We start from the raw sequence: 25,444 nt of genomic DNA on the forward strand, positions 1-25,444 counted from the left end.
TGCCTCCCAAGTTTAATGACAATAGCTGTAGAACCTTAAAATAAATTGTCCTTTACCAATTCTTTATGGCTGACACAGTTTTTAAATGCCTGTATGATCCCAACACGTAGCAGCAGTTGAAATCCCACAATTTGGCAGATTTTTTTCATCTGATCCCACTGCTAGCAGCAGCTGAAATCCCACAGTTTGACCATCTTGTCATAAGATCCCTGACAGCTAGCAGCAGCTGAAATCCCACAGTTTGACCATCTTGTCATAAGATCCCTGACAGCAAGCAGCAGCTGAAATCCCACAGTTTGACCGCCTTGTCATAAGATCCCTGACAGCTAGCAGTAGCTAGCAGCAGCTGAAATCCCACAGTTTGACCGTCTTGTCGTAGGATCCCGACACGATGATGAAGTCGTTAAACTGCATACATGTCACCCCGTCTGTGTGGTTCCTCAGGGTAACCAGCCTCTCCCCCGTCTCCAGGTTCCACACCTAACAAGGTCAAGGTCAAACCATTAAATATCATGAAACATTTAATTTTTACTTTCTGACAGGCATTTTTATCAAATTGTATCATTACAAAAAAGTTATAGCGGTGGTAGCATGATCTGAAAAATTAATTTTTTTGATAGAACAATATAGACAATGAACAAGAATGATAAAAAATTATCAATTATTTACAGTTCATTTGTATCAGTAATATCAAACCGGTACCTCACAAGTGTAATTATTTTTAGTGAGTGTTACCATATGTAAATACAGAGTTATCTCGGTAAATTTCGTCCGAGTCCGATAGTATCTAGAACCACGCCGGACACCGTGTCCAGTAGATATTTCAAAATAATCAATAGTAAACACATGGTAAAATATAATTAAAGCATTTAATGAAATAATGCATTATTTTTCAAAACTTTGTGAAATTGAATCTGTAAGAGTGTTACTCATATGTAAATCAAAATAATGATTGTAGGACAATCAAATGATTCAAACAATATCTTTAAGGATGCCAAATAATAATTAGGTTTCAAAAGTAATGATTTTCAGTAAAAATTAATGAGCTTCGTGAAAAATAATTGTTAAAATTGTATCATCTGAGGACTAGCTCATTTACAAAATTTATTACGGTGATTCAGCGAATGTTTAGCAAGGAATTTCAACAGGATTTATTTTTTAACTGTCTTTATATACTCCAAAATGATCCATTTTGCACTGTAATCACTAGCACATTGTCCCCATCCAACAGACATTTTCTACCTCCACCGCGAAAGAGTTCCACCAATCACATATCAAATTCAATTTTTACATTTTGTTTCTACCTTTGGTCTGGCAAATTTTTAGTATGTCCTGTAATTTTTTTTATTTTTAAAAGCAAATTGTTAAATAACTGTAAGATGAATATCTTTAAGGATATAATTACCTTGATAGTTTTATCATCTGCCGCACTCACCAACCTCCAATGAAGATTAAAAACATTGTGTCTGTATATATTCATGTGACAAAGAAAGATAATTCAAGATCTATACACTTAAAAAGAATCTTCTGTAGAACAAAACATGACATCCTACAAATTAACTGTCCAGTAGTTTTAACAATTCCAGGGATGGACATTAACTTTTATATTCACTTGTCCTTTGGGCAAGTAAATTTAACAATTCAGTTTACAATTCCTTTATAAAAATCCCCTTCCTCCTTATAAATCTCCCCCTGACAATCCCTCTGGGCTCTTCTCCAGATTAGGTACCTGACTTTTAACTCTACCTAACAACCCCCATGTACTTCTCCCTACATCCTCTACCATCCTTTTAAATCTCTACCTGACAACCCCTGTGTGCCCCTCTGCATCCTTCCAGTCTATGGTGTTAACACAGGTCCCGCTATGGATATCCCAGAACTTCAGGGTACAGTCCAGGGAGCCACTCACGATCCGAGTCGAGTCAAACTGCAGACACGTGACCGCGTCCTGGTGTCCCATCAGTGTCCTCAGACACTCACCCTCATAATTCCACACCTTTACAACACAGAAAAAGGAAAAATGTTCTATAAATAGGGCTTTTGGTTCAGCAAAGCTATGGCAATATTAAATAGGCTTTTCCTCCTTTTAAAATTTTTAGTTTACTGTAATACATGTAGCAATGACAAAAATATTAAAGAGCATCTCTGGTTAATATCCATGAATAATGTTCTATCTCAACCCCAATATCTAATTTCTGAAATCTTTTCTTTTCTTGAGAATTTTTCTAAATGAAATCCTATTACACTTTTATTATTGCATTGAAAATCCTAGACAAACATCCCCCCATATAAAATTCAACAGCAAAGTTTCATTCATGCTTTTTAATACAGATAACAAAGAAAAAGATAACTAGAACTGTCCAAACGGGACAAACTACCCACCCCTGGGTTTTTTCATAAGCAAGTTTTTCCATAATAAAGATATGTATCACACATGAATCATATTGTGCCGTGAATATTTTGACACACCACTGGGTCATGGGCAATCTTTGTGTGAAATATATAAACAATGAACTTTTTCTTCCATTGACCTTGAACTTCCCCAAATGACCTTGGGTCAAGGTCATGACACACTCTTGGGTCATGGGCAATCTTTGAGTGAAATGAGAACCTACCATGTTTATCCAAAAAATTATGACAAGGTGTCCAGTGACCTTGAAATTCCCCAAATGACCTTGGGTCAAGGTCATGACACACCCTTGGGTCATGGGCAATCTTTGGTGAAATGAGAACCTACCAAGTTTATCCATAAGAAAGATATGGACCGGACACGAATTATGAACTTTTTCTTCCAGTGACCTTGGGTCAAGGTCATGACACACCCTTAGGTCATGGGCAATCTTTGTAAGTAATTCTAATGTCCCTTCATAAGAAAGATTCACGTTTGATGGGCAGATGGACAAGATTCCTATATAATTATAAATAGACATGTATTTACCTTGATGGTCTTGTCACAAGAACCAGAAACTAATTTGGTGTCATTGAAATGAACACACAATACAGCTGCCTGATGGCCCCTAAAATCACAAAAATACAAACATGATCATGATACTGAAGAAAGTACTAGTTAAGGCATCACAAGTACCCATAAAATAATACAGAGATTAGGCGTACTAAGAGCACTGAGCTCACAAAATGAAAACTCCCCTCACATATAGGCAAAGTCCATGTTTTGCTACTGTGAGGTAGGGAGCTCCCTTTCCACTCCCCATAGCTTTAGACCCCCATCTAACCTGGAGCTCACTTATGAGCTACCCTGCAATTCACCTGAACATAAGAAAAACTAGTCTGCTTAGTTTCAAGCTCAAGTCCAAGCTACCTTATAATTTACCTGTTTTCTTACACTCCCCACTGCTTATATCCCACACTTTGAGTGTCTGAACTACCTTATAACTCACCTGAGTGTCTGAGCTACCTTATAACTCACTTGAGTGTCTGAGCTACCTTATAACTCACCTGAGTGTAATCCTACACTCCCCACTCCTGATATCCAACACTTTGAGTGTCTGAGCTACCGAGGTCCCACACTTTGAGTGTCTGAACTACCTTATAACTCACCTGAGTGTCTGAGCTACCTTATAACTCACTTGAGTGTCTGAGCTACCTTATAACTCACTTGAGTGTCTGAGCTACCTTATAACTCACCTGAGTGTAATCCTAAACTCCCCACTCCTGATGTCCAACACTTTGAGTGTCTGAGCTACCTTATAACTCACCTGAGTGTCTGAGCTACCTTATAACTCACCTGAGTGTCTGAGCTACCTTATAACTCACCTGAGTGTCTGAGCTACCTTATAACTCACCTGAGTGTCTGAGCTACCTTATAACTCACCTGAATGTTATCATACACTCCCCACTCCTGATATCCCATACTTTGAGTGTCTGAGCTACCTTATAACTCAGCTGAGTGTCTGAGCTACCTTGTAACTCACCTGAGTGTTATCCTACACTCCCCACTCCTGATTTTCCACACTTTGAGTGTCTGAGCTACTGAGGTCCCACACTCTGAGTGTCTGAGCTACTTTATAACTCACCTGAGTGTCTGAGCTACCTTATAACTCACCTGAGTGTAATCCTACACTCTCCACTCCTGATATCCCACACTTTGAGTGTTTTGTCATATGATCCACTGACCACTTTATCATCATCAACCTGTCAACAAAAAAAAACTGTTTTCAGATCATAAAAGCTTAGTCTTTTGAGTAAGAATTATTATGTCAAGTAATGTTTCAAACTAAGCTTAGAAGGTGAAGATGATTATAAAGGTAAAGTAGCCTTGGGATGGCAGCAAGATGAGGAAGACTAAAGACCACATGCAGGAGAATAACTGAAATAACAGAATAAGAAAGGAATACAGAGGAATGCCTCTTAAACAACAGTAAAATTAACAGTAAAACAATAAAATTGAAGGATGTACCTGAAGACACCTGACTGTCTCTGTATTTACCTGTAGACACCTGACTGTCTCTGTATTTACCTGTAGACACCTGACTGTCTCTGTATTTACCTGCAGATACCTGACTGTCTCTGTATTTACCTGTGGACACCTGACTGTCTCTGCATTTACCTGTAGACACCTGACTGTCTCTGTATTTACCTGCAGACACCTGACTGTCTCTGTATTTACCTGTAGACACCTGACTGTCTCTGCATTTACCTGTAGACACCTGACTGTCTCTTTATTTACCTGCAGATACCTGACTGTCTCTGTATTTACCTGTGGACACCTGACTGTCTCTGTATTTACCTGTAGACACCCGACTGTCTCTGTATTTACCTGCAGATACCTGACTGTCTCTGTATTTATCTGTAGACACCTGACTATCTCTATATCTACCTGTAGACACCTGTCTGTCTCTGTATTTACCTGTAGACACCTGACTGTCTCTGTATTTACCTGTGGACACCTGACTGTCTCTGTATTTACTTGTAGACACCTGACTGTCTCTGTATTTACCTGCAGATACCTTACTGTCTCTGTATTTACCTGTAGACACCTGTCTGTCTCTGTATTTACCTGTAGACACCTGTCTGTCTCTGTATTTACCTGTAGACACCTGACTGTCTCTGTATTTACCTGTAGACACCTGACTGTCTCTGTATTTACTTGTAGACACCTGACTGTCTCTGTATTTACCTGCAGATACCTGACTGTCTCTGTATTTACCTGTAGACACCTGTCTGTCTCTGTATTTACCTGTAGACACCTGTCTGTCTCTGTATTTACCTGTAGACACCTGACTGTTTCTGTAATTACCTGTAGATACTAGATACCTGACTGTTTCTGTATTTACCGGTGGACACCTGACTGTCTCTGTATTTACCTGTAGACATCTGACTGTCTCTGTGTGTCTTATATACTGTATTTACCTGTAGACACCTGACTGTCTCTGTATTTACCTGTAGACACCTGTCTGTCTCTGTATTTACCTGTAGACACCTGACTGTCTCTGTGTGTCCTATCATGGTCACCTTACAGGCTATACTGGACCAGCTCTCCTGAGTGGACAAGTCCCACACCTACAGAGGATAAAGAACAATGAGTACAGACAATGTGTTAACTGGATAACACACACACATTTATAACTGAATCTATTAACATACTGTACCTCTCCACCCCCCACCACCCCCCCACCCCCAAAAAAATAAATAAATAAAACAAAAATCAACAGAGATCAATAAGTAGACAAAATGCTCATCAACTACTGTATCCAATAATTAGGCAGCAATTCCTATTGCACAAAAGTACAAAAGCAAAACACAATTTAAGCTCAAGGAACTTAAAAATTAATTTAGACACTGTATGTGTCACAGATTAATTTTTTTTTCTCAAAAACTAAGTGACAAATGAATTTCTTTGTCTAGACTCATTCTCCATATATTTTTTTTTGTCAAGACTTGTTATCAAGGAACTTTTTTTCTTGTTTGTCTAAATACCATCACCTATATACTAAGCTTACTTAGATTTTCTCACATTAAATAAGATTAAGCAGTTTTTATGTCTAAACACAAGCACCATAGAACTTTGCTTAGATGCTATGACTACTGAGCTTTCTTTGTCTATATCTAAGTATGGTGACAGTAACCAATAATTTTTTTCATCTAGAAGCACTCACCTTTAGAAAGAGAAATATTAAACTAACCCCCCCCCCCTTTTTATACTATATATCAATTTATTTTTTACAGTACTTTGATTCCTTTAATCAAATCTCTTGAGGTCAATACCAGGGAATTCTGTTTCATCATAGTGTATTCAGCAAAAACATTTACTTAAATAAGTCATTTGTAGGTATGGGAATTTGCATTAAGCATAAGGCTGTGTATTGAGCCAAAAATTTTGATACAATAGGATACAATATTTTTTAAAGCGATATGTGATATATTGGATTCTGAAACAAGTCCATCAGAAAAGGCTTTTAAATTATTTTAATGCACGAATTTCATAACAGTTAAGTGTTTTATTACCCATTTTAAAGTTCTTGTCTCATTGTCATTACAAATAACACTTCAAATTAAAACTTTTAATGACAGTAAAATCAACATGTTCAAATAAAATTCTCTTTGTATTTTGTAACAATTATAAAAACTGTGTTATTTCCTTACAAATTATATAATTGTTAAACAGTTTTAATTCAAAAAAATGAAATATAATCTTTGATGATTGAAATTCCCATCTTTTAAACAGAATTAGAAGAAAAACTGTCTGTTTGATAGGTATTGTAAGTTATTTTTTGATACGATATTATTCTAGACTTGAATATCGATATGTATTGATATATAGATACAGCCCTAATTAAGCAGCACAAACTTTTGTGATAGTGATTTTGTTAAATCATTAAAATATACTTCATACTTCTTTAATTGGAAAACTTATATCAAATATCTTGTTTACACATTAATTTTAATGAAATTAGAAACAGATATCATATTTATGAAATAAGAGCCATATACACTGTCCATGATAAAGATCAATATTAGGCACATGTTAAGCATATATCCATGTCCCATAAAATTACATGAAGGTTAATTTTTCATGTTTTGAAGAAATTTATTGTTGTAGGGTTTCGATTGCATAGTAGAAGTGTCAAGTTGTGATACACTGGAATTTTCATCTATACTTTTTTGTTCAAATAGGTGTGTACTACTGTGGGACGTGGGGACCGATCCTTAGGATGAGACTGTAAAAATTGAGGTCCCTTGTCACAGTAGGTGTTGCCACAAAAAAGATCCCTCGGTTTTCAATGGCTTTAAATGCCCAAGTATAGTACAGAATTTGCAGCTCTCCATTGGCAAATGGTGACGTCTCCACATGAGTAACAAAATCTTGAAAATAATGTCAAATAAAAACCAGAAGTCTCTGTCGAGACTGAAGCTCTACTGGTTTGTACTTATAGCCAAGGAAGAGAAAAGCACTTAAGCAATTGGAAATTGAAACTTTTCAACAGCAATAAATAGAATAATGATCTTGATTAAGTCTCTTTATGTTCTTAGTGTAGTCTACTTGCATGCCACATCATATTTTAATTAGCCTAAAACTGTATTTGGGGTAGCATTTTGAGACTATTTAACAGAAATTACTATTTTTAGTAACCATGGCAACACCATTCATTGAAGTGAAAACTGATATACAGAATTATGTACCTTAGTGTAGTCTACTTGTGTGCCAAGTTATATTGATATGAGACCAAAACTGTTGGAGGTGTAGCATTTTGAAAGAATTTCACAGAAATTTCTATTTTTAGTAACAACAGCAACACCGTTCATCGAAATCAAAAACCGATATACGGAATTATGTACCTTAGTGTAGTAGTCTACTTGTGTGCCAGGTTATATTGAAATCAGACCAAAACTGTAGGAGAAGTAGCATTTTGAAAGAATTTCACAGAAATTTCTATTTTTACATACATGTTAACTCTACCAATTTAGGCGGGAGTCTACCGCTTTTTCACTCAATCTCCCGCCTACCGATTTAATTCAGAAATCTACCGCTTTTCTACAAAAGTTGCGTCTAAAGTATTTTTGGTTCGCTTGGGTATCCATTTTAGAAGCCAATCTCATAAAATCTCGTTAGATATCGCGTGATTTGACTCGGAAGCATACAAACGCTTTTTTAGTATCGATGTGTACATAGATTTCAAGCATGAATTTGACAACGACAACAGCACAAGATTACCAGTGATTACATTGGTTACGATAAATTTAGTCAACATCACTGCCATGAAAAAGGAGATAACGCTTTTAAGAATTGGATGAAAACGTTTGATATCGTCTATAAAAGCACAGGAGCTCATAATTTTATCAATAAAATCAATAGAAATCACTTGATTGACCAAGCCATGTGGCACATCTCTACTTTCGTTTTCGATCATCGCGGGAAATCTGATTTATATAACGAAAGACAGGAACTTGTTTTAGATCTAGTTTAAACCATGTCATCATTTGTTTTGTTTAACAATTGAATGAACATTCAGAATTATTGCTTCTAGGCTATATCAGCAAAGATCACACTTCAAAAGGCTAAATTAAACAGCCAATCCAAGCAAACTGATGAGCATGAAAAATATTTGAATTTGTACAATTTATGTCAAACTTAAGGTGTTTCTGTCTTCTTCTTTGCAGTTGATATTAAAGATTAATTACTGTAGGTTTCTTTTAAGGCTACATACATGTATATTACATGAAAAATATTGAAAATCCAAGCGTAAAATAACGCGCGCAATGCTACCGCTTTTGAGGTCTCAATCTCCCTATTTTTCATCACAAGAGGTTAACATGTATGATTTTTAGTACCAACAGCAACACCATTCATCGAAATCAAAAACCGATATACAGAATTATGTATTTTAGTGTAGTCTACTAGTGTGCCAAGTTATATTCAAATCAGACCAAAACTGTAGGAGAAGTAGCATTTTGAAAGAATTTCACAGAAATTTCTATTTTTAGTAACCATGTCAACACCGTTCATCGAAATCAAAAACCGATATAAAGAATTATGTACCTTAGTGTAGTCTACTTGTGTGCCAAGTTATATTCAAATTAGACCAAAACTGTAGGAGGAGTAGCATTTTGAAAGAATTTCACAGAAATTTCTATTTTTAGTAACCACGTCAACACCGTTCATTGAAATCAAAAACCGATACACAGAATTATGTATCTTAGTGTATTCTACTTGTGTGCCAAATTATATTGAAATTAGACACAAACTGTAGGAGGAGTAGACTTTTGAAAGAATTTCACAGAAATTTCTATTTTTAGTAACCATGTCAACACCGTTCATCGAAATCAAAAACCGATACACAGAATTATGTATCTTAGTGTAGTCTACTTGTGTGCCAAGTTATATTGAAATTAGACCAAAACTGTAGGAGGAGTAGCATTTTGAAAGAATTTCACAGAAATTTCTATTTTTAGTAACCACGGCAACATCGTTCATCGAAATCAAAAACCGATATATAGAATTATGTATCTTAGTGTAGTCTACTTGTGTGCCAAGTTATACTGAAATCAGACCAAAACTGTAGGAGGAGTAGCATTTTGAAAAATTGTTTACAGACAGACAGACGGACAGACAGCTAGACAGACGGACGGACAACGGACGCATTACTATCGCATAAGCTCTTCTGGTCTCTGACCAGTAGAGCTAAAAAAAGACAAATGGTAAGTATGATTTGTACCTTGATGGATTTGTCTGTAGATCCGCTGACCAATCGTTTTCCTTCCAGATGGAGACAGCGTACTGTTCCACTATGTCCCACCAATGTCTGGACTGACCACTGAGCATTAGTTCGGATGTTCCACACCTGTAAACAGAGAAATACTGGGCATTAGTTCGGATGTTCCACACCAGGTCCTGAAAAACAGAGAAAAATAAATATGTTCAACAGCTCACCCATTGTTTTCTTATGTGTGAATTAATACAACTTACAATTCATTATGTGTCTGAATTACCCCAATTATTTTTTGCAAATCATTTTTTTTTACTTCAAGATTTTTGCAAATCGATATTAAATGAATCTGTCCATCCAAAATTAAACTCTTAATTTTTCAATTATGAATTAGAAAATATTATATTATCTTGTTAAATACCATCCCCTTGGGATGGCAGCTTGCTAACTGCATTTAAAAGTACTGAATCATTAAGGTCTTCCGTTTCCAACGGAAGACCTTCTACTGATTCTGATGGTAAAGATTATTATTCTTTTTTTTTCTTCTACTTCCTAAACCGCAACTTTGAGGCCTCATATCTCACTCATTTCTCAACGGATTTCGCTCAAAATTTCAGAGGTTATAGACGTTTATAAACTCTACCAGAATGCTGACTAAAATTTCAAAAAGTCACTTCCGGTTTTGAGTTATTTCCCTTTAAACGAAAATTTATAGGCTTTCGTTTCCGGATAAAGGCTCAGAGACCACAAAAGCTGAAGCAGAATTTTTACTGATTTTAGGTAACAGAAGGATTGAAGTTGTGCACATCGGTTTTTGTTTTTCGATTTCTGTATTTACAATGGCGCTATATAGGGGTCAAAAATTAGAACGCCTAAAAGAGCGAAAATTTACACATATTTTCCTTTTTATCTTGAAAACTAAAAATATTTTGTTAAGACATAATGAACAAAAGTTGTGCATAATTGCAAGGGCTTTCATATAATAATATACAAAAGGGGCTGGCCCCTATAAATAGGGATCAAGGGACCTTGAAAGTTTTTGCTTTATAACTCAAAAACGGTAAATATTTCGAAATGACTATCGATTATAAAGTTGTGCTTCAACATCTTACTGATCTCATGAAATTGTAATTGTGTTCGAGTCTTGTTTTAAATGAGCTGGCACATGACTTATATAAGCACAGGTAATTCTTTTCACTCAACACGTAAACGAGAGCTTCTCATGCTAATAACCAAAGCAAGTTACTATAAATAATACACATGGCTACATTGGATGCTAATATTCTTCAGAATAAAGTTCTCGAAGTGTTTGTGCTTTTTTTCCTACAAATTATCATCTTTATTCACTGACAACTTTCCCTTTTATTTCATTTTTTAAAAATTGTATAAACCAAGTCTACTAAAAAGGGAAGAAAATAAAATATCATCTTTTCTTCGTATCACATAAAAGCAAACAATATAGTGAGAAAATAAAACATAACTAAATGCACAAATACTATTCACAGCCATTAAGTGCACGGCTTCAACATTCACCTTGTTTGTTTACAATTATATAACGCGCCTCCCTCGATAGCGGCGGGGCAATTAAAGTCGGTCACCGGGAATCAATCGGCGTGTGATCCAGCGACCCACAGTCATACACAAAAAACCATCACAGAATGGTTAAATTAATTCTTGATAAAATTGTTCATTCTTATACTATCTCTGTCCCATGAAAATATTATTTTGTTCGAGTCTTACGTATGGTAGGAAAGAAAGCTAGATCCGTATTCACCGTAAACAAGGCTCTGTTCTCATTTTGATATTGAAGAACTCTTTATGCCTATAATTGAAATAAACTTGCCGTAAGTAATAAATATTTTACCACGCTGTATCATATCTCTTTTTTGAATTAGGTTTTAAACGTGTTCTTTGTTTCCCGTTCAGAGTATTCGGTGGTATGTTTTTCCTTTTATTAATAAAGATCTTTCCAAGAGAAAGAGTTATAGAAAAAAAGTACGAGCATCTTTTATTCGTTTGAATATGAACATAAACAATATGAACGGAAACAATATACGCCCGGATTTCATTAAAAAAAACTTTTAAGAGTCAAATAATACACAATTATTTACTGTGCGATTCTCATATTCACCTGGAACCAGAATTCTTTTTTTAAAGTGTGTTTACCATTACGTAATCTATCTTTCGATTAGACGCTGCCGAGAAATTCTAAAGCGACACACCACGGTGAACCATTGACCCCGCAGTCATAGGCAAATAATTGGTATATACAAACCATTCTACAACAGTAAGAAAATATTATTTTCTCTAAGTAAATTATATCTTTCAAAAATATCTTAAAATGTTTTAGGTTGGACTTTAGTAAACGCTGGGGCATTTATTTTACATGTACATTAATCAGTCTTCAATTCATAAATATTCGTTAGATCCATGTGTAATTTGACGATTCATAGTGCAAGGACTGGCGATCTGCAGTTACTTTACTTCAACCAATATTTATTAAAATGCACAAGCTTTGCTCTTTTCACACACAAATAAATCCGTTTTCAACACAAGATTTCCGAAACATATTTTTTTATCACAGATATTAACCATTGCTATACCAATTTTAAACTTTTAAAGAGAATCTTCCGAATCGTAAGGATAGAATTATACTCAATGAAATGGACTAAACATCGATAAGTAACACCGGCACGTGTAAACTTCATAAGTGACTTCTGTGTTGTACACTGTCTATCTATTTATTTATTACAGGTTTTATAGTAAAGATCAAGAAATAATGATTTTAAAGCAATGAACTTAATTTGTTTTATAATTTATTCAAAACTCGTATAAATGATTAGTATACTGTGCTCACATTGTAATTTGTTCCGTGATTAAATATCAGTAGCAGGTTATACAATGTACATTCAACTGGTAGTAAACCCGCATATGTCCAGAATCGAAAATTTAAGAACTTATATACCGGGGTAACAATGTTATCTGAATATTACAGACTTATCATGTAATTAAACGCTTTTACAACCTAAATTAAACTGTTAAAATCATAACCGACACCAAAGTCAAACCATTTGTATCGTTTACCGTATATATCTCAGTATTTTCTTTAAAATGATGAACCTATATCTAGCGCAAATTACTTTCCTTGGTTTAAAAAATACGCGTACGAGAGAAAACGAGTGAGAGGCATTTTATTCAAGTACATTCAAGTTTTTACCAGCGAGTCCCTGTATCAAGTATTGTCTAATTTTTATTCTATTAAACATAATCTCCCTTTCCTATTTAAATTTAATTTATTTGATGATTTTATTCAACTTCAAGCACAATATCATTATGTAGTACTAAAATGAAGTCCATGCACAGATGCTATTGTACATCGGGAATTTTCTTTAATCCTTTATCCATGCATTCCTCCTTCAAGGAGAATAATTATGAATGAATTGATTGAATAATGTGTATAAAACCACGTGGTTTTGGTTTGTCAACGTGTTTTAGATCATGATCAGCAAATCACAACTCCTCGGGTCTTCCTGTCTAACAGAATAATAACCTCGAATGTATTACGTATACATCATGACATCCCAATGCTCCTCACCCTCTTTACCCAAACTTCAAATTGAAATAAATGAGGAAAGATATTTTATTTGTGGACTTCTGAGTTTAATTTTATTGAAAGTAAAGCTATTACCCTAAAATACGTATTATGGAAAGGACTTTCAACCCTGTCTATCTTTCATAAATAGAAACTCCATGTTGTTTGAATATTAATATCCGGTGATGTTTTAAAATACCTCAATGTTTTTTTTTTCTGACCTGTGACAAAATGGTGCGAGATAATGCAAATTTGAAACAACTTCATCGGCCAATGACAGAAAAGTTGTAAAATTCCTGTCAGGGTTATGAACTTCTAATCACTAAAAGTTGTTTGTCTTGACACAGAGCCAAGGTTATTCTGTTAAGATCAAGGTCACTGACAGAAGAAATATTTTCTTTACTACGCTATGAATTAGAAAATGAAAATCATTTGAGGCTCTTACTTGAAACATACATTACTTATGATTGGAGGTTTTGTCATGACTTTGATCAAATGTCTTTCTGGCAAATCAAGGTCACTGACAAAGAAAAAAATGTTCAAGCATAACTTTATAATTAAAATTTACTGGAGGCTCATGCTGGGAAGAAAGGTTGTTGATAAGAAAGTGCTGTGACCTTGACCTAAGGTCTGTACTTCCTGTCCACAGCTCCAACGGAAGACCTACTCGTTGCTTTGCAACGAGCTTGGCTCTAGTTTCATCAATATTTGTGACAGGGATAAGAAGCTTCAATCTCATAAATATCAAATTTCAGCTAAAGAGCTTGGCAAATATATGAAAATTAATAAAAACAACCAATTTTTAATCTAGGGCATTAAATTTTCCCAGCTTACCTCGATTTAATCCTTAGTGATTTTTATACTGACCTTAATGGTTTTATCTGAAGATCCACTGACAATTCTGGTATCATCAAACTGTACACAGGAAATACCTATAAAAATAAAATAACTGTACACAGGAAATACCAGTCTATAAAAAATATAATAACTGTACACAGGAAATACCTATAAAAATATAATAACTGTACACTTGAGTATACCTTTTAGTCATCAAAGTATATGGGTACCATGAAATGTTTGTGGATTTCAAGAGTCATCCTTCTCCATAAATATATATCTTGGTTTTTTTATTGTGCCCCCTTGGACCGAACCCTGTGCACATTCAAGCATAATAAAATCTTCATTTTTGTCCACATTTTAACCAAAAAATAAGATATGAGAAATAAACATTTGTTGAAAATTTCACTTTAGTGCACCCATTATTACTCAAGCTAAAGGCATTGTCCATCATTATACCAGATAACCCTTGTATAAATACAGTATGGGTCTTATTTCATCACATGACAGAATTTGAAATATCAGAAATATAATGCAGCATGAGAGATTCAACACAATGTCATGTACAGTCATACAATATGTGGTCTTCTTTCATCACATGTCAGCATTTGAAATATTAGCAATATCATTACCATGATTACAGTTCAGATGTGTGAAATAGAAGAAGGCAATCACCTTTGCCTATGTAATTATATATAATGTGAATCCTTCTATCTCAGGAAAAAATAATTAACTTCTTGTGTAATTCAGGTATCTGTAGTTCATCAACCAGAAAGGATAACATTTTAATTTAAAGGTTGTTTCCCTTACAGTAAATAGCCAGCAAGTACACAGCAACCTAGAGTACCAAGTACCCGAGTACAAACCAAACAAGAGGCCCATATGCCACAATGCTCACCTGAATTACTATGGCCCTTCTTGATCTTTATCAATAGATTATTTATTTTCTAGATATTTTAAATTCCCATTGTAAAACTTGATCACCAGTTGTGGCCTCCCCCGATTCTTTGGGATCATGATTTGAATAAACTTGAATCTAGATGACATGTGAGGATGCTTTTTATGAATCTGAATGATCTTGTCTTTTGTTCTCATGGTGAGCTAAAACAATTAACTTTACCAAAAAGTTTGTCAATTTGGGGTGAAAAAAGGAATGTAACATTCTTGTCTTTGCTTTGTAAACCAATATTTGCAGACTCCTAGTCTACTTGATACTAACTTCAAAGAAAATCGTCAAATATCCCCAAAGGCAAGAAGGTGTCAACAAAATTAAAAAAATCAATACAGCATGGAGGGAATGTTCTCTCCATGTTACAACATCTGACCTGTAGGCTTGATTTCAAAGTCCTTGCAACTGCCATGATAATTGATTTTCACAAATACTAATTCTCATAAAATATCAAATATCTGCTGGGAAAATGAGGCCATTAATGTTCTTCTGGGGGAAATGAGACAAAGATATTAAAATTTTTCTTGGTGTTTGGCAATTTCTTGCTCGTTACAATTTTTTTATGAGAGTATTTTGTGTATATTTATAGTAACCTGACTTGCATTTCCCCCGGCCGTAATAATTTTAAATTTTTCTGTGAAGATGGAGGTGTATTTGACCCTGTGCATAGCAAAATCTGTTATTTCTTTCTTCATTTTTTCCAGTGAACATATTTTTTGCCCACTTTTTAAATTGATCAGAATAATACTGTTTGAGGATAACTTGGGTTTTACGCACTTCTCAGCTGCTAATTATACCTATTATCTACCTTTTCTAACAATAAATCACATATTTCAAATTTGTCTCCCAGCATTGTTAAGAATTAATAAACATGTTAAAAATAATAATTGAATAAAACCTAGCTCATGACTGCTTCAAAGCAAGAGAAAATGTCATATGATGAATTTATTGACATCAATATAAATTGTTAATAGGCCATGATTTGTTCACAGAAATAATTTTATCAAATACTTCAACTCCTAGTTTTGTGACTAATACCATAAATTCTACAAAACACATCAATTATGAACAAGAACTAAACAACCTACTAACAATCTTTTCATACCTTGTGAATGACCTTCAAATGTCCTTACAGTACACCGTCCACTTAGCCAGTTGTTTCGAAGTCTGAATCGCTCGGCAAAAACCTTCTTCCACTGAAAAGAAATACAAAGAGAAACTTTGTCCAGAAACTCTCTGATATTGTCAGATTATATAATTACCAATCACTGTTACTGTACTAGGAATTTTATAGTAAATACCCTAAGGCTGATAAATTCTATATCACAATCTACTTGCAGAATGGCAAAGTGGTTAATTAAAAGCTAATGGGAAATTTAATGTGAAGGCTATACATGTTTTGTGTTCTCAAATGATTCTCATTTTTACCCATTCTTAAATACACAGCTTTTCAAAGTATAGAATCATGACTTTCATAGAAGACTTCTTCATTGTAAACTGTTATTTGAAACTAAAATAACAAACAAAAAAAGGGTTTTAGATTCCTGACCTTGACCTAACATGATACATGTATTAGTGTTGCCTCTGTTGAGTTCTAGTGCCCGTGTTAAATATTGAGTTGTGATGAAAAGAACTACCATTTGGTCATTTCTACAAGAGTTTCATGCACTCAACTTATTCAACAGACACACAAAGTGAGCAAAAATTGGATAAATTGATTCATCATTGTTTGTGAGGGACCAATGTATGTGGATTTTATGTGTCACCCTTGCCCATAAACTTAAATCCCCTATGATCATTTGTGTTCATCTTGTGAGCATACTGATTCATTAAATCTATTGTAAAAACAAATAACCCATAAAATTAGGTCCCCACGATCACTGACAAGTAAATTTTGCTTGCCCACCAACACGTAACTCCCCCCCCCCCCTCTCCTCCCAAATTAAAATGACTCCATTAATGCACAGTAATTTTCTGTACAAGTACATGTTCTCTGCTTGGGATTAATTTATAGTTATTACACTTTTTTATTTACACTTTTTCTGTGTCTCAGAGACACTGTCTCTCACAGAAGCTTACTCAAAGCGCTTTCAAGACAAACATATACATAATCCAAAAAACCATATATTGATATATCTGTGTAATTTTTTTCTACATGTGGATTGAACAGAATTTATTAATAGTTGATATTGAAAAAAATTTCAAATGTAATTATACAGAAAAAAAATAGTTTAAATCTGGACATCGCTGTTTCCAAAGAAATTGGCCAGGACGAGATGCACCTTTAATTTCAGATTAAACAACGTTAATTCTAACATAAAAGCCCTTAAAGTTGACTTTGTATTAGTAAATATTTTCAGAACACATAAATTAGATTAAACTAGTTTCACTGTATATTAACTGATCAGACACTGACAAGCGTACATGTGAGTAATTCTATCTGACTCATGAAAGTTCTTTCACTTCAATCAGTGAGGATTAAAGTAAAATACAACAAAGGACTTATATTCTGAATAAAAAATCTGAAAGTGATACCGTGTATAATATCCTGTCAACATGGTGAAAAACCAGTAAAATTAACTATTCAATACAAACATTAATTAGCCATTGAAGAAAGTATGTACACTCATAAAACAGTTTTTTTTATAAATATAAATAGAAAGCACAAGAGAAAATCAGAGCCTCAAACAAACATCAAAGAAATGTTTTATTTGAGGCAGTGAATCTGTTGCAACGTTCAAACATTTGACTAACCATGATGCTGCCTCCGGTCATGTGACTGATGACTTGTTTGTGTTCTGCTGCCTTAGAGAGCCGCCACGTCTGTTGACAACAGAATTTTCTCCACAGCGACGGGTCCTCCGTAATATATCGCCACACCCGACAAACCTGGGCAGCTCGACACAAGCTTACTGTAACAATTTGAAAGTGAATCTAACCTTGAAGTTCACAAAACTAACCAAAGTAAATTTTTGCCTTTATTTCTGATATTTTAGTAGCAAATATACAATATATGAGAATTTACTTGCAAGGTCATTTTTTTTTTTCAATTTATGAAATATTTAAGGAATGAAGCTTACTTCAACTTATATTATATGATATAACATAACTTGGGGCAGTTAACGCTTTATAGACCGCAAAGCGGATTATAAAAAATCATAAACTACCCCAAGTTTTGTTATATCGTATAATATAAGTTGAAATAAGCTTCATTCCTTATAATTTAATTTCAGTGCAGACAATGAGACAATTTTCCCCCCAGAATAAGGCTTCATATTGATTAAATTTTAAAAGTAACGTCAAGTGGAGTAAATCGTTAAATCTTGTGTTTCTTATAAAATTAAAATAATAATAAATGTGAATTCTAGAGACTATAGGTTCAGACTTGTATATCAGCAATAAATGCATCCTTCCAGTGCCAATTGTAATATTAAATAGGATCAAGTTAATTCCTATAAATTCTTTTATACAGAAATCAGCTGATGGTAATATTACACATTGTGCAACATTTTTTTCTTCTTCATTAATGTCTGGGTGAGTCAAAATACATGTACATTTTACACTGAACATAATTGGTGCTGTGTTTTTTTAACATTTTTTTCTGAGGGTAAAAGGCTGGTGCTATACAAAGCTGTATCCCTATGTTCAAATTATGTCTTTCTCAATGCCCGAGAAACATTTTTCATTAGTGTACAAAGGGTATAACTATTTAATTAACTGTAATATTTGAAAACTGCAAACAAAATGAACAGTATCAATTTTCATAATAAATTAATGTCTCCAATGTGTGACAATATCTACCCACTACTAGACAGCTATATCACAACATGAAAATAAAGCAGGCAAGAGGAGTCAATTTACAGAGAATGATGGCAAATATACTCTTAGTACTACTTGTATCAGCCAACAAATGTACATGTACTATGATTCAGATGCATTAATTGAGGTCAACAAATACATGGCAATATAGAGACATTAATGTATTATATTTAGAGTGTAGCAGTTAGGCGGATAAAGATTTTTTAATAAGTTTAGCATAGATTTCATTTAGTCCGTTTCTTTAATTTCTTACTTGCATATTTATGTGCAAGACATTTAGCATTGTACTTGATTTAATAGAAGTTTCTTTCTGCCAAAGGTACTAAAAAGAATACACAGTCAAATGTAATATGCTTACAGTATTTCAACTCTGATCAACTTCAGCTGTACAATAAAACCATATATTAAATGTCCTCCTCCATTTGCATACATGTGAGAAATACTCTCTTAAATACTGCAATAACTGTTGCCATGCTACTCACCAGGGTCAAGGTAAGACATGATTTTGGTTGCTATGGTAGCTGGTAGCCAGGTGATGATGTCTTGACAGTTTGGGGGGCAGCCTTTGTGTAGCTGTGAGGAGACCCTCACAGAGAGGAGGTGATTTTGGGGTAGATCGCAGTCCTTCTGTAAATAAAGATTAAAGTTAACTAAATCACAGTCCTTCTGTAAATGTAAAGATTAAAGTGTACTAAATTGCAGTCCTTCTGTAAATAAAGATTAAAGTTAGCTAAATCACAGACGAGTCCTTCTGTAAACATAAAGATTAAAGTTAACTAAATCGCAGTCCTTCTGTAAATGTAAAGATTAAAGTGTGCTAAAGACACAGTCCTTCTGTAAATGTAAAGATTAAAGTGTGTTAAAGACACAGTCCTTCTGTAAACATACAGAATACAGTTAACTAAATCACAGCCCTTCTGTAAACGTAAAGAATAAAGTTAACTAAATCGCAGTCCTTCTGTAAACCTAAAGAATAAAATTAACTAAATCATAGTCCTTCTGTAAATGTAAAGATTAACTAAATCACAGTCCTTCTGTAACCAAAAAATCACACTTTTCTAAATCACAGTCCTTCAATCTGTAAACATAAAGATTTAAGCTTACTTAATATTAAGCAAAATGTAAAGATAGATGTTTACAAAATAAGATAAACATACAAACTAAATGTAGAGATTTGAGTTTATTAATTATGTCAATTAAACAAATCAGGCATACAACACAGGAGACAAGCACAGTCTTAATGATACTCACCAATAGTCGACTTATCAGTGTGTTTTTCTGGATGTCATTGAACTCATTAAACCAGCGAAGAATGGTCTACAAAGAAATACACATTTTTTAAAAAAAAATTTTATCATATTCACACAATGAACATGAAGTAGATTTCTTTATCATACATATTCTTTACACTTAGTGCACTTGCATTCATCATGTTCACTTTATGACAACAAAATGAGAAATTGAAAAAATCATAGGAGTCAAATTTTAGGGGTATAATCATGGTAGCTGCAAATGTAAAATGGTACCTATTTCTTTATAGTTATTCAAATGCTTCTCCATAAAAGTTATATTCTTATTTGTAACATCTATTTAATAGTTTTGATCTCAAAGCCTGCTTTGATATATTCTTAAATTCATTATGAATCATTTGAAGCTATTCCACCTGTTCAACTTATCGTGCACTGAAAATATCAGCAAATTGTCTCATTTTAAAGACCCTATAAATTTAAAAATATATATATTCTTAAATTTGAGAAAAAATAGACAAAGAACAATCCCTGAAGCATTCTACTTTCCTATTTTTTTCTATTTGTTCACCATAAGCTTCCATATAAATATGACAACTCATGGCTTTGCTATTCAGGAGAAGATTTTCAAAGATTTTTTACTAAGGCTTCCTAGTACAATACACTGAGGTCACAAATTGACTGGCCTCTTCATACCCCAGGGATCAATATTACATAATGTACCCAAGAACAAGATTTTCATAAAATACAAAATTTTCACCAAATAATAAATGAAGACCCACCCTTACACTAGAATCACTGACCCAAGGGTCATGGACTCTACAATTTTGGAAGAGGCACCCTTGACCTTGTTGATTATAAAAAAGCTTTTTTTACCCACTAAAGTTGTATTTTATATATTCCTCATTATCTCCCCTTGTTTAAGTTTCACCCCCCAGTTTTAAATTTTACTAAAAAGTTTTATTGACAAAGGATACCCTGTGAATATATCTTACAACATTGGCCATGGAGTTCCTGAGATATGGCCCCTATTACTAAAGGTTGATGCACACCACACAATTAACTCACATGGTTCATAAGAGCTAACATTTGATGAAATTACTTTTTACCTAAAAGTTATGACAACTAAAGGATGTAAGACTGTATGTTGTTTTACGTCCTGTTTAAATGTGAGGCAATATGGTCAAACAACATGAGCAACTCAACCATGTCAACGGGACTTAACGAACATGTCTAAAGTAAACTGAAAAGAGTATTGAAACATACAAAAGGGGATAAAAACAATCACACCCACATGACACCACTGTGTGCACTTACTGCCAATTTCTCTTTGAATACTGTAGGTTTTATTCCATCTTTCGTACGGGACGTGATGCTTTTGATGACTTCGTTTTTCCCAGCATCCTTAGACTTTAACACTGGTGTCAGTGTGCTGAGATCACAGGTCGGGAGGTGGCTTTTTTGAGGCTGCATGATCTCCGATTTGTTTGGCCACTGGGGAACACTTTGTTCTTCGTCACTCTCACTGGAGTAGTCACTACGCCGATATTTGTACCGGTTTTTGACACACTGAGAAAAATGTCCCCAAGAATTTACAACACACGAAGGCTGGTAAGGGGTCTCGGTTTCTAAATTTGAGCACTTGTGATTTTTTCTCGAGTCTCTACTTCCTTCGTCGTCCATTTCCTCTTGTCTGTAGGGAACATCGTTACGGTAACAATCCGCCGACATGAACTCCAGATTCCGAACATCATACCTGGATACCAGTCCTTTAGAGTCCTTCTGACACAAATATTTTTCACCCGGAATTGACGAATTTTGTCGCGTGCACGACCTTCTTTTCACTCGATCAGGCGAAGCACCGTTCATGCATGTCACTTGTTCTACGGAGCATCCACCGTCCTCTTGTGTGGAACAAGTTTCTTTTGTCATTTCACTACTTTGACGATGAGAAGTTCCGTCGCAACTGTTCAATCGATTGCAATCATCGCCGGATGTACAACTAAAATACGCATCATCTGATTCCTGTTCTGTGACATTGTGGATGAAATATCGCCCTCCGAAGGCACCACTAGACATTGGGGAAAGATTTCTGCTCTTCATACACAACTTTGTATAAATCTGAAATTGTGGAAAAATTGTGTTTTGTGATTAAGGTAGCTTCCTCGATAGCTCTCCAGAAATTTCCTTGTTAAAAAACATGAGATGCCCCTAAATTTTATGGCTTTGACAGCAATATCTTCCTTACGTATCAGGTACAATGTAATGTATAGAAGACTGACACAAGTCTATTAAGTGGGGGTAAGAAAATAAGGATAGACATTCAATTTAACCTTTCCACATTACAATAACAACTTTATAACATCTTACTTAGATTTTGTTTTAAGTAAACAATTAATTTCAGCTTAATACAGTATATCTTTTAGTTCTAATACACACGTATTCTCTACGAAGTAGTTTTATATATAGTCAATGATCTTTGCAAGGAAGAAATTGTCTTAAATGTCAATCAGTTTCTTTAATGAAAATTATTTTTATAATGTCAATATTTAATTGTTTGCTTTGTTACTTAACAATTTTTTACCTCATTTCATCATGTATTCCCCAGTCAACATGGTCAATATTTTGCCGATTCCATTCAGTTTTTTTTTTTTTTTTTGCAGTCTATGATATTTCTATAATTTCACTGTTTCTTCCCTCTAACATCAAGGTTGTGTTCTTTCAGCACCCATTTGAAGCTTTCACTGTTTAAAAATGTTCCTTTACATCTGTGAAACCCCTTCCAACATTTGTACAAAGTCAATCCTTTATGTTCCTCTGTTAAGATATTCAATGCGACTCACCAAAAGCAATCTGAAAAATAAAAAAAACACTAGAGTACTCTTTCTAATATACTGGTACATCAGAAATATTACTGACACTCATAAATATCAACATGTGATTGTATTTCATCCTCTAGCCTTCGATATCGTATTACCCCACATAAGCCAGATCAGTCACTGTTAAACGTTAGATATCTAAACCGTCATGGCGACCAAAAAAGGATCTATCAATCTATTGATGACTCTTTTAATTTTTCATTTACAAAAAAATGAACCCAAAATCTGAATTTTGCCTGAAGCATTCTTTTTTTTTTTTCATCAACAAAGGCAAGGTATCTGTTTTATGAATTTTGTCTCTTTTATGCTCGGAATGTCAGTGTTGAAGAAGGTGACAATTTTGATATGTTCACACAATCTTTTTCTTGTTTTATATGACTCGGAGGAAAAACCAATTAGAAGAAGCCATTTAGCTGTGATCTGAAACTGGAATAGAAGTCACCAAGGACATCATTGCTTGAAGTTTTTGTTTTCCCAAGAGATAAAAAAAAGTGAAAAGCTCATTTTGAAAATAAAAAAGAAAAATATAATTGCCTAAAATGGTAATAAAAAAAGAAAACTTGAAGATCTTCTTGAGGCACATATATACAGGCTGCACTGCTTACATAAAAATGTGTAATTCAGACTCCTCTAATGAGTAATGTGGCCTTAACCATGTTAACTAAGCCACAAATTAGGATTTAAAAAAATTTTACATGAAAGATTAATTCACATTCATATACATGTATGTCTGTTGCTTATATCTTAGTTGTGCAATACGTTTGGTCTTTTTCAGCACATTCTTATTATTGAATTTTATCTCACTTATTTAAAAATTATTTACCATATTAAGTAAAAACTGGCTACATGTACATTGATGTATCCATATATAGGAGAATAAAATACAGAAAATGGCACGTGTCATAGAGTGTGAAGCTGATCGAGTACTAGAATTCATAATCAGGGTCACAATGAGAAAACAAATTCTATAAGGTGTGAATACTGCCCTGATCGCGAAGCTCAGTTTTCAACAGATATTCTTGAAAGGTGTGGAAAGAAAGGATAGATTTTGCATAAACTCTTCAATCCAATACATTTCTATATATTCAATACATAATACATGTATATCCATAAATTACATGTAATAAATAAATAATTTTCTTAGATAAACTTTTTCCTTCAAAATATGACATTGTGATTCGAACACTTACATGAATTTTGGTCTGAAATGACAAAGTTGGAACAAAATCATGTATTAAAGATGAAATTGACAGAAAAATTAGAAATCAATAGAAAAAGTTTTCAATCAGATACTGTAACATGAACTTATATCATCAATTTTATGTCAACCATTAACTAAAAACAAAAACAGTCAGAGGAAATTTGGGAAAGACTACCTAATCGAACACTCTGTATCAAATATCCCAATTGTACTAAAACCATCGTTAACATGTTTTGCTTGCCTTACACTTTTGAGAAGTGGGGATGTCCATATAAATCCAGGCCCAAAGACACGCACACCAAAACATCCGTGCCCTATCTGTTCTCGAGGTGTTATAGCTAACAGCAAAGCTGCCGAGTGTACCAGTTGTCATCAAAAAACTCACGTCAAATGTTTAAAAACAGAAATTCGTCAGAGTTTAAACATCTGTGAAAAAAGGCAATATCTTTTTAATTGTGATAATTGTACGGGTAGCATGAAGCTTACGACAGAGAGAAATCAATCTTTCGAAATTCCATCACCTTCTCCATCCGAAAATGATCACTTAAGTAATACACCTATTAGGAACGATTTAGCAAACGGCATTGAAGATATGGATGATGAAAAATTCCAATGCTTTAAGCGTAGAGGCATGCACTTTATACACTTAAATATAAGATCATTACTACCAAAGATGTCTGAAATCAGAATCATAGCACAAAAAACGAAAGCAGCAGTAATTGGGATATGTGAAACATGGCTAGACTCTTCAGTTAACGACTCAGAAATTCATATTGAGGGCTTCTCTGTAATTCGCAAAGATAGAAATAGAAATGGTGGAGGTGTGTGTATGTTCATCAACAATAAGTTTGCTTTTTCTCAACAACAAATCAATTCAGATGACACAGAATCTGTCTGGGCGGAAATCTACCTACCAAAAACAAAACCTTTTATAGTGGGTACAGTTTACAGACCACTCCAGGATCAATAGTTTCTTGGACATTTTGAGGAGTGCCTAGGGTGTCTAAGATCTGACTTAGATAATATTATTCTTGGCGATTTTAATATTTGTATGCAAAATAAGAAAAATCCATTATATGAAGGATATAAGCATGTTCTAAATTTGTTTGGGCTTAGCCAATTGATTACAATTCCAACTAGAATCACTGAAATGGGCTCTTCACTAATAGATCATATTTTGGTAAACAATGATGAAAAATATGTTCAGGCAGGCACTATCACAATAGGTCTCAGTGATCATGATCTAATTTTTTGC

General features: G+C 34.1%; 1 protein-coding gene across 1 annotated transcript; it reads right to left on the minus strand.

The window, feature by feature from the left end:
- Nucleotides 1-336: 336 nt before the first annotated feature.
- Nucleotides 337-22,891, minus strand: LOC134231426 (F-box/WD repeat-containing protein 7-like). Its single transcript, XM_062713385.1, has 14 exons — nucleotides 22,694-22,891; nucleotides 21,427-22,230; nucleotides 20,114-20,179; nucleotides 19,345-19,489; nucleotides 17,798-17,955; nucleotides 16,149-16,239; nucleotides 14,125-14,189; nucleotides 9,675-9,800; nucleotides 5,431-5,520; nucleotides 4,064-4,152; nucleotides 2,939-3,017; nucleotides 1,803-1,996; nucleotides 1,406-1,466; nucleotides 337-480 (listed from the first exon to the last, which is right to left on the minus strand). The coding sequence occupies exons 2-14, from the start codon at nucleotides 22,210-22,212 to the stop codon at nucleotides 337-339; spliced, it is 2,094 nt and encodes a 697-aa protein (XP_062569369.1). The 5' UTR covers nucleotides 22,213-22,230; nucleotides 22,694-22,891.
- Between the last annotated feature and the right edge of the window lie 2,553 nt (nucleotides 22,892-25,444).

This window comes from Saccostrea cucullata, unplaced genomic scaffold (genome assembly GCF_032062105.1).
Source record: "Saccostrea cucullata isolate Sc308-1 unplaced genomic scaffold, CSIRO_AGI_Scuc_v1 ctg595, whole genome shotgun sequence".
NCBI classification, from domain to species: domain Eukaryota; kingdom Metazoa; phylum Mollusca; class Bivalvia; order Ostreida; family Ostreidae; genus Saccostrea; species Saccostrea cuccullata.